At 37.3% G+C, this 17,093-nt stretch overlaps 1 protein-coding gene across 4 annotated transcripts in view; it reads left to right on the top strand.

Moving 5' to 3' along the window:
- The first annotated feature begins 4,686 nt into the window (after positions 1–4,686).
- The window catches only part of LOC126251844 (arf-GAP with coiled-coil, ANK repeat and PH domain-containing protein 2), a 148,231-nt gene continuing 135,824 nt past the window's right edge, over positions 4,687–17,093 (top strand). For 2 of the 4 annotated variants that reach the window (XM_049952516.1, XM_049952518.1), the window contains exon 1: positions 4,687–4,914. In XM_049952516.1, the coding sequence (XP_049808473.1) occupies positions 4,862–4,914 (53 nt within the window). In that variant the 5' untranslated portion in view covers positions 4,687–4,861. Of the gene's footprint in view, positions 4,915–5,043; positions 5,177–17,093 lie in introns of those variants that run through there. The other 2 variants (XM_049952517.1, XM_049952519.1) reach the window with 2 other exon arrangements.

Below are 17,093 nucleotides of genomic sequence, written 5' to 3'. Positions count from 1 at the left end.
GGCTAGATCATTGTTTTGAATATAAAACTTATTATTAAAAGTGAAATAGTTAAAACTTATAATCAGTTGCAAATGTTCAACGAATTCAATCGTCTCTTTCCTAGAAATTTTGCTGCATTTAAGGATAATGTTCTTAATTATTTCGTGCATATCTTTATCCTGAACATTGGAGTATAGGTGCTCAACAACGAGCTAAACCAAACAGGAAGAGTCAGTGTCTGGTTTCTCCTCAATTTCGTTGTAATTACAGCTGTAATACATACATAAAAAAAAGTTTTTCATCACCACAGTTCCCAGAACTCCTGAAGATAGACGTTGGCTGTGGACATTGTATCACAAACACAGTCCCTTTGACTGCTCATATATGTCACTAAACCTGCCCAAAGATGTAAACAACCATGCATGAGCAGCACCTGTAAGACAAAGGGGGCTTGACAGGCTATCAGTTCCTGTCATTCCGCCAGGAAGGAGGTACACGGCTCGTGTTGTTTGTAGTTCAGCCATGCCTAGATGGTCAATACTGCGGTTCGATCGCGTCCGGATTGTTACTTTTTGCCAGAAAGGGCTCCCAACAAGGGAAGTGTCCAGGCGTCTTGGAGTGAACCAAAGCGATGTTGTTCGTACGTGGAGGAGATATAGAGAGACAGGAACTGTCGATAACATGCCTCGCTCAGGCCGGCCAAGGGCTACTACTGCAGTGGATGACCGCTACCTACGGATTAGGGCTCAGAGGAACCCTGACAGTAACGCCACCATGTTGAATAATGCTTTTCATGCAGCCACAGGAATTCGTGTTAGGATTCAAACTGTGCACAATAGGCTTCACTCTCGACTTCCATGGCGAGGTCCATCTTTGCAACCATGACACCATGCAGTGCAGTACAGATGGGCCCAACAACATGCCAAATGAACCACTCAGGATTGGTATTACTTTCTCTTCACCGATGAGTGTCATATATGCCTTCAACCAGATAATCGTCGGAGACGTGTTTGGAGCCAACCCAGACAGGCTGAACGCCTTAGACATACTGTACAGCAAGTGCAGCAAGGTGGAGGTTCCCTGATGTTTTGGGGTGGTATTATGTATGGCCGACGGACGCCGCTGGTGGTCATGGAAGACGCTGTAATGGCTATTCGATAAGTGAATGCCATCCTCTGACCGATAGTGCAACCATATTGGCAACATATTCGCGAGGCATTCGTCGTCATGGACAATACACGCCCTCATCATGCACGTCTTGTGAATGATTTCCTTCAGGATAACGACATCGTTAGACTAGAGTGGCCAGCATGTTGTCCAGCCATGAACCCTATCGAAATTGCCTGGGATAAATTGAAAAGGGTTGTTTATGGACGACATGACCCACTAACCAGTCTGAGGGATCTACGTCAAATCGCCGTTGAGGAGTAGGACAATCTGGACCAATTGATTAACTTGTGGATTGTATGCCACGTAGAATACAGGCATGCATCAATGTAAGAGGACGTGCTACGGGGTATGAGAGATACCAGTGTGTACAGCAGTATGGACCACCACCTCTGAAGGTCTCGCTGTGTGGTGGTGCAACATGCAATGTGTGGTTTTCATGAGCAATAAAAAGGGAGGAAATGATATTTATGTTGACTCTATTCCAATTTTCTGTACATGTTGCAGAACTCTCGGAACCAAAGTGATACGAAACTTTTTTGATGTGTGTATTATACACTGAGTAGTTGTCTAGCAATCCAGTTATCTTATAAGCTAGTCTGTACTTACAGTTCACTATCGAATGAACTCAATGGTATTTCGCATTTATTTTTAGCTGTGAACTTAGTTTGGACACAATTGAGTTCATAATTATCTTCTTTTTTTGGCATCCTTCAGCAAGTAATTAGTATGTCTGAGAGTATTTCCTTAGTTTGGGCTGGAAGTCAGCTGATAAGTCCTTTTGAATTTCTGTAAAGTTATGTTTAGCAAAAAATGCCAACATCTTCGCAATGCATTCCTGCACCTGTAATATAATGACTGTATTCCCCTTCTCTGTTCTCATAGTAATGGGATTTCCTTCAGTAACCTCTTTATTTGTGGAGCTGACGATTAATTGGTCAGTTTTAGATTTGTGATTATTACTGTCCTACTTCCTCATTTCTGTTTTAGCCACTATTAAAAACTTATGACCGGCATGTTTGATTTCATTATTATTTCATTTTTCAACATCAGTTAGTGAGATCTGACCAAGCCATTATGATCAAAATTGTCTATTTTAAACGTTAGGAATATGAGTTGTTGTTGCTTGTCTATGGCAGTCAACAAGCCAATCAGTAGGAAAGATAGAAAGATGGAACTGACCACCATTAAGAAGATAGCTTCTAATAACTGTTAAAATGTATATGTTGTCAACAGATTGCCATGAAACGGTAATAAGAACAGAAAGAATAAACCTAATGAAGAAAAAATGAAAAGGGTCACTAACCACATTATGGAACACTGTCGCAAAAGATCACAAACATTTCTGAACTCATGGTGTTAAAATAGCACTTTAGACAAACAATCCTGTGAAGTGTGATCTGAAACGTTACATCCGCAAAAAAATAAATAAGTTAGAAAATTCGGAAGTTTATTAAATTCAATGTGCATCTTGTGACACAAAGCATGTTGGACAGACAGAAAGAACATTTTTGGTCAGTTACAAGAAACATGAAGATGCATTCAGACTGGTTAATAATGATAAATCAGCTGTTGAGAATCATGTATAGCAAACAGGCCATTCCCTTAAGGAAAAATGTGAAGGCTTAGATCTCCTGCACTTAGAAAAGAAAGGAAGGAAACTCGACTTGTTGGAAGGATAGGAGATGGCCATTCATGAAAAGAAAAATGTCAATATTCTGAATGTGCATAGCAATGACAATGGAATGAGATTTCTCAAAAACTTTGCAGAATTAAGGCAGATACATAACCATAAATTTGCAATGATTCATTGATAAACTAGCTATAAGCTGACATCCAAACTTTTTGAAACAAGGAAAATGTATGCGAATAATAGAACAGCGTTGTGCTTGATCCAGAAGCTGTGCTCATCCTGTAATGTAACGGACGTATCAGTTCACGTGCCTCCCAAACCTCTGCAGAAGAGTCACCTGGACTCTTGGTGCCCATAGCAGATCAGCAGGACGCACCTGGTTTAATGTGCAGTGTGAGATGGGATAGAAACTGACTGAGGTTGGCAATTTTAATGTAAGAGGTGGACATGTAGTCCAATGTGTTTTTTATTCCATTTTATTTTGTGAATGCTACTATTGTGTTGATAGCCTTTTTAGCGTTTTAACCCCATGAGCTAAGTTTTGCAACCTGATAATGAACATTTTGTCTCTAGAAACCCTTTGTTGACTTCTGTATAGGACAAATATTGCATTGAATACTACCAATTATTAAGGATCTCTTGCATTTATTACATAATACATTAATGCGTTGATAAAGTATCACCCACTAATACCTGTACTTTATGTATGTCATCTTTCTATTTTTGGCTATCAGTGGTATTATCTCTGCAATTTCAAGTACATATGAAAGAAAATTCTGTTCTGTAGTTTAACTAAAGACAATTTCGTCAAGACATTGTCACGTCAAGGCATCGTCACGTAAGAGAGTACTCTCACTGTCTGTCTCGTCATGTCATGTCATGTTACGTCAGTTCGCTTAAACCAGTACCGAAAGATGATAGTGAGGTTATAAGTAACAACAGTGAAGTTTATTAAGGGCCAAAGCACACTTTATAATCCATGTTTTTCATCAGGTTTGTGTGGTAAAGGGCTCAGAAGTCAAACAACATTTCAAACAAGTGGCATACATTTGTTGGCGAAAATATATACACTCAATCACACCAAACTATGTTTGTAAGGGAATGAAAAGTACTTGTTTATCCATTATGGTTTCACATGTAACCACTAACGTAACAGACAACTGTATTTTCCTCCTTCATTAGAGCTGACTTTTTAACTTAAAAAATACTTAGTGAAAATTGACTCCTCAACTAATGTTTTTACTTATGCTCAGTGATGGGGTCAGCTCTGTTCCGTTACTGTAAAACCTAAATAATTTCGCACTTTTAGAAGTCTGACCTCGCATGTGGAAGAAGATTTATTGGAAAAAAATATCCAAGTCATCGTGGAACATGTGCAGTTTTCCACGAAAACAAAACACAGTGACAATAATAAAAATTAAAAAGACACAGAAGCATAAAATCCATTGTTATTGCATGAGAGAGCGCAGCAAAAATTCCAATTTATCAGACGACGACGGCGTTATAACTTTCTTCCCGAGAAACCTTGATGTGACGTGTCGGTTCTTTGACATCCTGTGTGGATGTTGCTATTTGAAAAGCATTGTGGAACATTTTGACGGACGTGAGATGTGAATTGGCCTTTACCCTGACGGAAGGAACGATACATTCTTACACTGAGGTAGCATATGGAGGTGCAACGAGATATATGGTATCATTCTTTAATAGGAAACGCTTTTGATCAAGTCTCAATAGGCGACAGTTGAATTCATGTGCTGTTTTAAACACAGTCTCTAGTGTAGTGTGTCTTGTTAATTTTCAACGCTCGAGTCACGGTCGTACTCGAGTGCTACTTACAGAGATCACTGGTTACATGTTGGTAATCTTTGGACGGTAAGTTACACGTATTTGTAGAAGGTGTGCCATCTGTGAGCGTGTGCTGTAACTACGTGAAATGACACTTCAAACAAATTTGTTTTGACTTACATGATGATTCATTCACCAGAAAATGAGACACTGTCAGTAATTGTTAGAAGAGTGCGTTCATTGATAGTTTGAAGTTTTGTGTTGGCTTTCTTTGATCGCTGTACGCTGTATTCGACATGGAAGCGATTATTGAAATTGAGGAGTGCTTGCGGGACTCTCCACGTTTTCGGTGAGAAAAACCACCTGACATTTGAGTTCTTTCCGACGCTTATATATTCTTTATCAGCAACCTCACATTTTCATATCAGCAGTATACTGATAACATTGATTAGCGAACCATAATGCCTCAGTCGCTGCAGCGGACAGTTGACATTTTGCATTTGTTCATTCGCTATCTCATATTTGCGCAAAGTGACACTTTATTGTATCGTCGTTATTGAGACATGAGGAGGAAAATAAGAACAAATCGATGGACTATTTTCACAGAGTTTGTAATTTTCAAAACATTTTAACGTTATTTAATTGTGTATCCCACACCGTGTTACTGTTTTCTCTGTAGCGGTGCGATTTTACAGCCCGTTCAATTTTCGTGTAGGAGGCTTTTTGTAGTAGTATTACTTCCCAGCGATATGTTATTCTCAAACGTGTGTTGTAAAATACCAACAATAACATATTCATTGTGAATTGAACAGAAAAAATTTACCCCCAGCCCCTATGTGAATTCGTTTTGAACAACCTATCTTATAACGCTGTGGGTGAGTAGATACAGTTCAGCCTTCAGAGTTGAAAAAGTTCCAGTTGAGTTACCCAGTTGTAAAGAAACAACGTTGTTTAACATTTCCCCCTATCATTCGCCAATTAACCGTTGGGGCACACACTGAAAGTTTTCTTAGGTATTGACCGGACATTTAATATACCAATAAAGGCACCAAAATATCAAGCGCCCCGAAAACGTTGGCGCAGCTTGTACAGTCAAGAATCTTTTGTAATCTGCCAGTGTCACGTTTCTAAGAGCAGCAGGTTCCGCGAGTTTTTATCAAATGTTTTCCATAGGAGAAACAGGGAGTAGTTTCAGCCCTCCATGCTGAACGAAATATGAGTGTTATTTTATTTGTCTTTCTTTTGTTGATGGGGTAACAGTCAGAACAAATATGCATGATGGAGAATCATGACTGAATCATCTGTCTTATTAATATATGCATGTCACCTAGTCTTAGCATACCTTTCACAGTGAATAATATGATAAAACAAATTGATAGGCATCAATATAATATGTTTATACTTCTCTCTCTCTCTCTCTCTCTCTCTCTCTCTCTCTTTTCGATAATGCAAAGGTTATCTATAGACTAGAGGAGACAATTGCAATTTCTAATCAGTATCTTGTATTGTCTCACAATATCACAGTTTCCACCTTTTTTCCCTAAGGAGCACCATGTTAACGAAAGAGTTAGAATCTTCGGCTTCTATAATTATGTGAAGTTGTATATATAGTGTGCCCAGTTAATATCAGACCAATAACGTGAAACAGTTGGTTGACATCTAGTCTTTAATATCACTGTTTCCTTGATGGGCAACAGAATATTTTCCAGTAGGGCTGATGTAGTGTGAAAAAAGCCTTGGCAGCCAGAGACAGCAGTTTTTGTGTGTGTGTGTGTGTGTGTGTGTGTGTGTGTGTGTGTGTGTGTGTGTGTGTGTGTTTTAAGTCCTTTTGTTGTGTCTATCTTCGACTCAACAGCTACACTTCATAGTGAATAATATTTTCATTGTTACTGTTATTGCATAGATTCAAAATTTTTTGTTCCTATTGCATGTTAACATTAAGTACACAGACACTTTTACTCATCGATAAACATTGAGACAAAAAACAAAAACAACAGAGAGAGAATGATCAAAAACATGTAGACGAGTTACTTCCAAAAACATATGACAAGTTACTTAACACACAAAAACAACATGAACACTCTGCCCCTGTTGTGTTACCAAATGGTGAAGTGAAAACTTGTTGTGGAACCAATAGCCACACCTAACCGTCAATGTCAGTGCTTGCCTCAAGGTTGGCCGAAGGAGGCACGCCTTTAAAAGAATGTTTAAAAATGCAATTTCAAACATATAGACTTATAGGTGTAAGACTAATATTTAAAAAAAGTCTTAATTGCCAGTCATAAAACTCTTGAATCCCAGACATTTTAGCAACCCTGGACAGGACTGTCCAGGTTAATCCTGGATATGCAGGAAGCCTACCTTCGGTGATTGCTGAGATTGTTTATTTGGAGAGACCATGGCTAATTTCATATGCACTTCCTGTCCAATATTATTTTGTGCTCAGTTCCTAATGACATTTTTGTCATAGAGTTGTTAAACCCTAATCTCCTGTTCTAAGGGACTGACAAATATGGTTTTTAGTTTTTATCTGTTTCACTAACTTTGGACCAGCTATTTGTGAGTCTCTGTTCAACAGCAGTTGTTTCCTTCCAGTAGTGGTTCACTGGAAATATTCATTGATATTCTTGAAAAATAAAATGTGTTCCTTCTCCAGCATTTACGTCGTCATCAGTGTGACTTTTAGTTAACTATTTATCTAGCTGGCTGCAGTAATAAGATTTTTATGTTCAGTTTGTATTTACTTTCTTGTCGAATTTGTTGTAGTTCCATGTAGTTACATGAAAGTACGCTGAGTCCATGAACATATGAAGGTTGTTTCAAAAGTTTTGCATGATGGAACTGAAGGAAAAAAACTTATTTTGCAAAACACCTTCATGAGCCTTCAATATACCCTCCATTCTTGTTTATGACAGTTTACTTACTACTTCTTTATTCCTGACAAGACACCTTCATTCTACCGAGCGAGGTGGCGCAGTGGTTAGCACACTGGACTCGCATTCGGAAGGACGACGGTTCAATCCCGCGTCCGGCCATCCTGATTTAGGTTTTCCGTGATTTCCCTAAATCGCTCCAGGCAAATGCCGGGATGGTTCCTTTGAAAGGGCACGGCCGACTTCCTTCCCCATCCTTCCCTAACCCTATGAGACCGATAACCTCGCTGTTTGGTCTCTTCCCCCAAACAACCAACCAACCAACCAACACCTTCATTCTAGAGCTGGCTAATTACTAGGGTCATATCACTGGAAGCTTCATCAGTTGGATCAAAACCTTATCCATGGAGTTGTTCCTTCGATTTGGAAAACAAATCAGAGCGGGTGGGCTCATATCAGGACTGTATGGTGTGGTGATGGGGGAGTGGGAGTATTTACCATCCGTATTTGTCAAGAACTTATCTCACTGGTAGAGCACTATGCGGTCTTGCATTATGCAAAATGAGAACACCAGCTGGAAGCATTTCAGGTCTTCTTTGAGAAAGCAGAAACAGACATCCCCTGGGGCACTTTATTTGTAGCTATGACTACATTTATGTCATACCCAGAGATCATCATCAGTTTCATCTTTGTTTGGTGGAGGCATAATTTTCCAGGAGTAGTGTGTCTGAACTTTTCCATTGTGTTGACGGAGATTGAAACTTCAGTTTGGGTTCAAAATCTTGTATTCAGGTTTCATCAAGCACAACAGTCCTTTTCAAAAAATGTTCTCCTTCTATTAGATAAAGTTGAAGCAATTCTTCTGCAACCTGCTTTCTATTCTTCACTCAAATCCTGTGGAACCCATCTGGCAGCAGCTTTTCTTATCTTTAACTTTTCAGTTATGACTCTGCAAACCGAAGTGACAGACATTATGTCCTCATATGCAAGTTCCTCGCATGTCTTTTGTTGATCCTCTCTCAAAGTATCACTAACAGTAACTTCTGAGGTGTAGTCTGTTGGGGTCTATTGCAGTTGATGGGCTTCCACTTCTTGGGTTGTCTTCAGTGCTTAACCAACCTCCATGGAAATAGACGACCATGATGCTGTGCTACACCACCACACTGTTCCCACACACCCGTCACAAACATAATGCCTAAAGTCTCACTCGCAATTTATATGAATTTAAACTTGATCACATCACTATAACAGTTGCATGTGGGCAGTGTACGGGACTTTTGAAATGGCCCTTGTATTACTTGCAAAGTCTGTATCAGAAGTTTGTAACCATGGAGAGTTGGAGAAATTTGTATATGTGCTGAACGGTAACCAAGTTTCTGTAACTCTGATTTTGTTATGTATATTTTTTCCTTGTACCATGAGTAGTTCACAAGACTGTTATCACTGCTTTGAGAACTTTGATACAGCACTTTTATGGGTTGCTAATTCTCACTGCTGTTTGTCATACATATGCAGTATGTGTGACAGCAGTACATATGTTAAGACCCAAGAATAGTTCCACTATGACGGAATAGATTTGGACAATTAAACCAGTGAATTCGAATTACTCTACATGGATTTGTCAGATGATATTTGTAACATTTTTAAGATGATAGTGTTCCTGAACATTTTTCACTTGTGTCAAAGAAGGATTTCTAATAAGTGATGGACTGGCACAATATTTCCAGAACACACACTAAAAAATGCATCTTGATCAGATAACAACCTGAGTTCTGATGAAACTACCAGTGTTAGAGATAGAAAATAATTACAAACAACCATTATGTTTTGGTCACATTTGGTGTTACATAACAATGGGTCACAGAAGAACTTAAATTATTGGTAAAGCAAGTGGTGAAACATAAGTGAAGCACTTTCTGAAGCCAACTTGTCCCTAGATAAATGCCTCCTGTGAGGATCAGGCAGACCTAATGTCAATAAAAAAGGGGTTTAGGCTTTTAAGATAGTGAAGTAGACCCAAGGCAGACAACTTATAAACTCCAGAACTTGCAATATTCGTATGATGTGTAATGCCTATGAAGGCCATGGAGTGTTCAGGTGAAGAAGCATCTGAAATTCTCATCAATATTTACCATTGTTTCAGTGGTTAGCCTGTTTGCTGGGAAGAATTTGAAGGAATTCAGTCTGAGTTTAACATTCCACACCACAAGTTTTTGTGGCATACAACCATAAGGTGGCGTACTGTAGCACCTTCTGCCAATAGGATTTCATAACAATAGGATAGTATTCGGTTTTACTTCCTTAAGTATGCACATTTGAAAAATAATTCTGCTACTATTCAGTCCAAATCTTACAATGCCATTGTGAATGCTTTTAAAAAATCTTCACTGAAGGCAGAACTTCATCCCCTAAGTTCTTTTGTGGAACTATTCAGTAATTTCACACATTTTCAAAGCCAAATACATTTGATTTCCAAGTTCCATACAGAAATAGAAAACATACTTCAAACCTTTTTGACTCGTGTTTTGAAGGTTTCTACTTTGAGAAAAATTCAGAACATTTATTAAGTTCTTCATAACGAACTCTTTGCATTGGACAATCTGCTTCCTCTTCAACGACAAGATGTTGTGGGCAAGTAACCAAAGAGTTTAGCAAACTGGAAGAATGTGACAAGTTGTGATTTCTAAAGAATCCAAAAAACATTATGTAGTAGCTTGCAAATATTATAAAGACATGATTTATCAAGTACGTCACTGAAAAGTTTCAAGTTTTTAGGCGACAAACAAAGAATAAAGAGGGGAAGCTGCAGTGACATGTTAAAGGTTTTAACGATGCTGCCTTTTGATGTCTAGCAAGTTTAGTAATTAGACGACTGAAATGTTGTACAGTTTGAAAAATATGGCCCAGCTTTAGATCACAATGGTATTGACAGTTACGTATCTCCAAAACACTCATCGCACAGAGTTAAAACATCCAAATGTTAAAACTTGTTAAGGCTTCTCTTATATTATCCCTTGAAAGTGTGGACACAGAGAGAAGATATTCCATTTTGAAGCACACATTAGTAAAATACAAGGCAGCGATGCTCAAACGATTTTTAAAAAGTGCTTTGACTGTGAGATATAATTTGACACAATACCCCCATTTTATTTCTCTGCACGTAGACTCACAAATTGTTAGGTTCACAAAAATCTTGAGGAAAAATGTCCAGTATGATTACTTAATTTTTTGCTAATATTTCTTAGAAACATTAGGCCTAATCGAAAAATATTTCGTTGATGTTTTTCCAGTACTGAACTGTGGAATGTCATTAGGTAGTTATGAAAATGTGCTGTAGATTTTGTTAGTGAATTAAGATTACCAGTATTGAATTACCAATGTACCTACATCTTTTAATAGATATGTATGAAAAAAATGCCATATCCCATCCAGAAGCATAATATAAAAATATATTGTCATCTTACCTATGTTTTAGGTAGATGATTATCAGAAATGAAAACACTTCATTTGTGCCACTCCTGTTTGTTTAAAAATTTTGTCACATTTTAATCACCTTTTTCAAATACTTCGTCAACATTCTCACCTGCTTCGTGTGCCACAATGGCTCGTCAACCTGTTCACAGGATTCAGTTTCCCATCCTGATGTCGTAGTATTAGTAATGGTAATAAGTAGATGATGATGTGAACTTTCTCTCATTTTTTGTTGGTACCACATCAGGCAAGTGATTGCTTTTTGTCATATACTTCAGATGGGTCAGCTGAACCTCCAGTACTGGGTGTCAGCTTCACCCTGTGGCATAAGTTAATGGTGTTGTGGTTGTGCGACATAATAGACCCACTAATTGGAAGATAACAGAACACTAACAATTTTTTATTTATATATTTGTTTCTCAATTTTATTTTTTGCATCTATATAATTTTTTGGAATATAGGTTGTGGTGACAGAATGATCTGCAGCATATCCCAAGATATAGGTTAGATTGAAAGGCCACAGTTTGGTTGACAGTGTAGTGATCATGTGGTACTGGTGAATAGCTGGCTTGTTCATATTGGTATGGCTCATGGCTGATGAGCTATATCAAAACCTTCACTATTTTCTGTGAAACAACTCTCAACCCTCTAGAGTGACTCGTGTTTACCAAGCCTGTCTTACATTAAGATATTTATTTTTGTTGAGCCATCATGATCTCAAATGTTGTAGATATTTTGTTTTTAACAATGTGAGGAAGGTGGTTTTACTGCATTGTACCTAATATTTGTTTTTCAGTGTGTTACAGCTACAGTGAAGTTATTATGTCACTGTGGGTGCCAAATGTTTCAGTAGGCAGATCCAGCCCTATCACATAACCATGAGAAATAATATAACCTAGTTGGTTTAACTGAAACCTTTGATGCCATTTTTCCAATTCACAATGAAATTGGACCTGTGACTATGTTGCAGACAAGACCATGTCCACACTCTTCATTTGAACCAACACCATACCTTGTCACGACACATTCTTTAGCTTTTCCAACTCTCAACAAAATTATCGTATGTCAGCCTAACGTAAATCTTAGGCTGCACTAGGGCCTTCATTAACTGCATTATGCTCATTTCTGGAATCCATGAGCCATACAAGCAATTTAGGGATGGAAAGAGTAGTAGAAATGGAAATGGAATCCAATCTGAAACAAAGAAAAGAATAACACAGGATTTGACTGCTTTGAAGAAAAACCTTTTATGTGCAAAACTATAGAGTTCTGATACTGATCTGTAAGAACACCCAACAGGCATCCTACACAGATGTCAGTGCTTCCACTGTAAAATGCATTGCAGTTCCATTGCATAAAATAGCTATGTACTTTTAATTAAATTCAGTCAGTGACCACAAATACCAGGTGTCAAAGGTAGGAATTTTAGATCTCATTGATATTGTGCTAAGAAAAGTGATGTTCTGTGCTTCCAGACTTTTCTTGTTGTTATCAATCTCCCATGATTCTAATAATAATAAAAAATAATAAAAATAAAAACACCCTTCCCATCAATTGACTAACAATTAACTTTGTTGATGTTTCATTCATTTGGGTGGATGTAGCTGTAGTCAGCATTCATTCCATCAGTTACTGAAGACAATTTGTAAATAATGCCAGGAGTGCACATTTCTCTCTCTCAGTTGGAGGTTACTTTCAGCGTATACCTTGTAACCACTCCAGTATTAAGGACAAGTAATTTTGTAAACTCAATTTTCAAGCATGCATTATTACTTCTCACACTGTTCTTAATCTTTCCAAAGCTTTTGTTGGTGATAGAAATCAGATTAATGTTCACTGAATGTTCCTGTGATATTAGTCAGTGTTTGGCAAGGGTTGTCAATTAGTAGTGCTCAGTTGTTATCGATAGTGTGTGCAAATGCATATTCATATAGTTTACTTTTATGTATCCTTTTACATTAGTGTTTTTCCATTTTGAACAGATCTGATGATGGCAGTAAGCCAAAACTAGTTGTATTGTGAGTTACATAAAAATTTTCAATAAAGGTGGACAGTTACACAAAAAATGCTGAATATTATCACAGATTCATGTATAGCCTTTATGTCATCAATTAATAAACACTACTACTAAATTTTGATGTGTTGATGCAGAGTGCCAATGAACTACTGAAATCACAGTTTGCATCTGCAACACTGTCCAAATTTTAAATGAAAATGCTTAAACATTGCATGCATCTGAACTTTATCTGTTAATGTGAAGCCTGTGACATCCTTCATTTAAGATTAAACAGCCATCATGAGAGTGTCACGTACCAACATTTGTATTAGTTGACAACTTTCCTACTGTTTCAATTAAATTTACTAGAAATTTGCCTTCATTTCTGTTATCACACTGGCTTTTTCACTCTCTCTGTGCTTTTCTATTCTGTGTAGTACTTCATGTGTATCCTCTTTAGAGTCCATGTAAGTGTTTCTTACTCTCCCTTTATCACCAGAGGGTCTACAGATCATGAAAGTAATGAAAATAAATAAGTGGTCATGACAGTAATGCAAAGGTAATGAAATGGAGTGGGTGGTTGTGAATTTTTGTGTCTGTCAGACTTGGCTTTATAAGGGAGTAGATAGTTAGAGCTACCCCCAAAAATGTTTTATCTAGCAGCCCATTTAATACAAAATTATATGTAAGGGTTCACCAGAACTCAAAAGTCTTTCCAGAATGAGATTTTCACTCTGCAGCGGAGTGTGCGCTGATATGAAACTTCCTGGCAGATTAAAACTGTGTGCCCGACCGAGACTCGAACTCGGGACCTTTGCCTTTCGCGGGCAAGGTCCTGAGTTCGAGTCTTGGTCGGGCACACAGTTTTAATCTGCCAGGAAGTTTCATATCAGCGCACACTCCGCTGCAGAGTGAAAATCTCATTCTGGAAACATCCCCCAGGCTGTGGCTAAGCCATGTCTCCGCAATATCCTTTCTTTCAGGAGTGCTAGTTCTGCAAGGTTCGCAGAAGAGCTTCTGTAAAGTTTGGAAGGTAGGAGACGAGGTACTGGCAGAAGTAAAGTTGTGAGTACCGGGCGTGAGTTGTGCTTCGGTAGCTCAGTTGGTAGAGCACTTGCCCGCGAAAGGCAAAGGTCCCGAGTTCGAGTCTCGGTCGGGCACACAGTTTTAATCTGCCAGGAAGTTTCAAAAGTCTTTATTTGTAGGAGACTAAAGTGTCCATCTGTGCAAGCCATGTTAGCAAAATCTCTGTTGCTGTGGTTTTAAACCTTGAGAGGCAATTGAGAAATTTGGAGGTGTGACTCCATTGACTTACATGTGATACACACCTAGTGGAAATGACGTATAAATTGTATCTCAACCTTTTACAGTGCTGCCATCTCATATGTTTCTAGGATATTATCAGGTAGAACAGCTGTTTCTCTAATTCGGTTCCCTCTCACTTCTGTTTAAATCTGTTTAGTCCACATCTTTCTTTGGAAACACATTTCCTTAAAGGTTTTTAATAATAAATATAAAACTATTGTGATTTTAACCCCATTTTAAAGGTGTTAAGGATTTTCAGAGTAAAATAGATTTCTTGCTAACCAAAACATTTCCTATTCCATATTTGTACTACTTGCAGCCTATAACTTGGCACCTGTTGAGCATTTTGTGTAAATGTGACTTTGACATTAGTGCCAGTCGCATTTCATGTGTAAAAACACATTCAGTGTTGGTTCATTCATTAGTTTAAAGGCAACAAAACAACTTGTCTTTTGCTGTAGTAGTAGTAGTAGTAGTAGTAGTAGTAGTTCCAGCACAGTCACAAGTTTCTTCTGAACAGAATTTGAATGGCAGTAACAAATTACAATCACTTGCTCCTCCTACAACCTCCGAAACTTCAGTTGAAAAGAGTTCCAAACCAAACTCATTGAAAAATTTATTTAGTTATTTGTGAGATGATAAAATCTGACATTATGTGGGCTATGAACAGAGTCATATCTGTCACCAGTAAGAAGTTCTGGAAACATAATAGACATATTCCACATTATGTTTCTTGAGAACATGATTTCCCCCCCCCCCCCCCCCAAAAAAAAAAAAAAAAAAAAAAGTTACTTGGCCCTCATTTCCAGAATCTCCTAGCTAAGAAAGTCAGGGAAGTGGAATTCTTTCATGTGTCCTATAATGAAAGTCCGAACAAAGGTGTCCTAAAGGATAGATGGATCTGTGGTTCGTTTCTGGAATGAACAAAATCAGTCTATATCTACAAGATACTAAACATTTGTTTTTTAATTTTGCCACATCTTCTGATTCACAGTCAATCTCCTGGAGGTATGAATATTTTGAATATGTCACCTAAGACGATAATTCAAATTTTAGTGGCTGGGCCAAATGTGAAGTTGAAAATGTTGCACAATTTGTAAGCATTTCTAATCATAGAAGAATATAATCAATTACAAATCTATCATTGTGGCACTTGCCTCATTTCATGTAATGGGTGGAGCCTTAAAAACGGCTCATAATAAAAGTGGTTGGAATGTTGATGAGTTTCTTAGGATGATCTGGTAGTTTATGAAGGATTTTCCTTAGAGGAGGGCAGCCTTCTCAAATACCACTGGATTTTCCAAGTTTACTGTCAAATTTTGTTGTGTAGAATGGGTTGGAAATATTGAAGTCGTGAAGAAAGCACTTGAACTTATTCCACATTTGAAGAAGTCTATTGCTGAAGTACATAAAAGACCAACTGAAAAAAGACACTTTGAAAAAAATCAAACATCACTTAGGAAGTAAATTCCTTTGGGCAAGACTTGAATTTCTTGTATCATTATCAGTTGACCTTGAGGTGTTTTAACTAAGTATCAATCAAATGACTCCCTCTTCCTCTTGTTGTACAAAGATTTGTTCTGTTTGATGTATAGCATTGCTTCTCAGTTCATAAAGAAAACTGTTATGGAAGTGGTGACAAATTCTAGCAAATTACTTGCTCTTGTTGTTATAAAAGCACATAGTCATAAAACAAGTCACTATGTAGATACTGAATTTGGTGCACAAGCTGCTAGCAAGGACTACATGGAAAAGTATATCCTTATTTCAGAAATAAGTGCACATTTATTTTGCGAAGTGTGTATCTAAAAACTGCTGAAATTAAAGTACTCAAAGTGGCTCATGTTTATCATCCGAAGTCCATTTTGAGAGATTCTAAAGTGAAAATTGCAATCGAAGAATTTATGAAAAAAAAAGTTACTCTATTAACAGCTGACATAGTGAAGAGAGAATACTTTAAATTTTGTGACAACTGACCAGTTCGATCCTAAGGAGGACAAACTTGATCACTTTCTGACAAATTTATTGCACAGTATGAGCCATGACTTCATTAAGTTTGTGCAGAAGCTGTTATGCATGTTTCATGGAAACAATGTAGTTGAAAAACACTTTTCTTTTAAGAAAAAAGTTTTGATTGAAAACTTAGAAGAAGATACAATTGTTGCAGAAAGAGGTGTTTACAATGCAATACAATCATTAGGTGGTTAACTCAATAGTGAGAAATAACTGAATGTGGATATTACAAAATTAATGATACTAGCTGTGAAGAATGCCTCATAGAAAAAGTAGAAGCCTTAAAAAAGAAGAAATCCGATTAAAATGAAGTGGCCAATCTTAGGAGCACAGTAATTCAAGAAATAAAAGAACCCAGAATTAAAAAAAAGAATAATTATTGAAAAGGCAAAAGAACATGCTGAAGTTTTAGATGAAATTTCAAGTTTTAGCTAAGAAACTTAAACAATAAATCTCGTACTGTGAAGTTTAACATTTGATATAAATTTTTTATCTTCAAAATTGTTAAATTGTCTTAACGGAAATTGTAAGTTTTCAGTACATTACTATGTTACAACAATTTGTATTTTACCTAACATCATCTTTGTTTTTAGATATATTTTTCCCACGTTGAATGTTTCCCTCTATTATATTGATATCAGCAATTTGTATTTTAATTGATATGATGATAAATATATCTGAAGATAGTCATATCCATCCTATGCGAGAGTTTAATGTTTTATAGCATTTGGTGAATGGTATATTAAAAGTCATACATAATGGAAAATCCAGGATTGACTGCAACAGTATTATGAAAAGGACAGCTGCTACATACCATATAGCAGTTGTGTAGAGTTGCAGATAGGTACAACAAAAATACTGTCAGATAGT

Source organism: Schistocerca nitens, chromosome 4, assembly GCF_023898315.1.
Source record: "Schistocerca nitens isolate TAMUIC-IGC-003100 chromosome 4, iqSchNite1.1, whole genome shotgun sequence".
Taxonomy (NCBI): Eukaryota; Metazoa; Arthropoda; class Insecta; order Orthoptera; family Acrididae; genus Schistocerca; species Schistocerca nitens.
The sequence above is the reverse complement of the archived record's forward strand: the minus strand, read 5'-3'. Positions and strand labels throughout refer to the sequence as shown.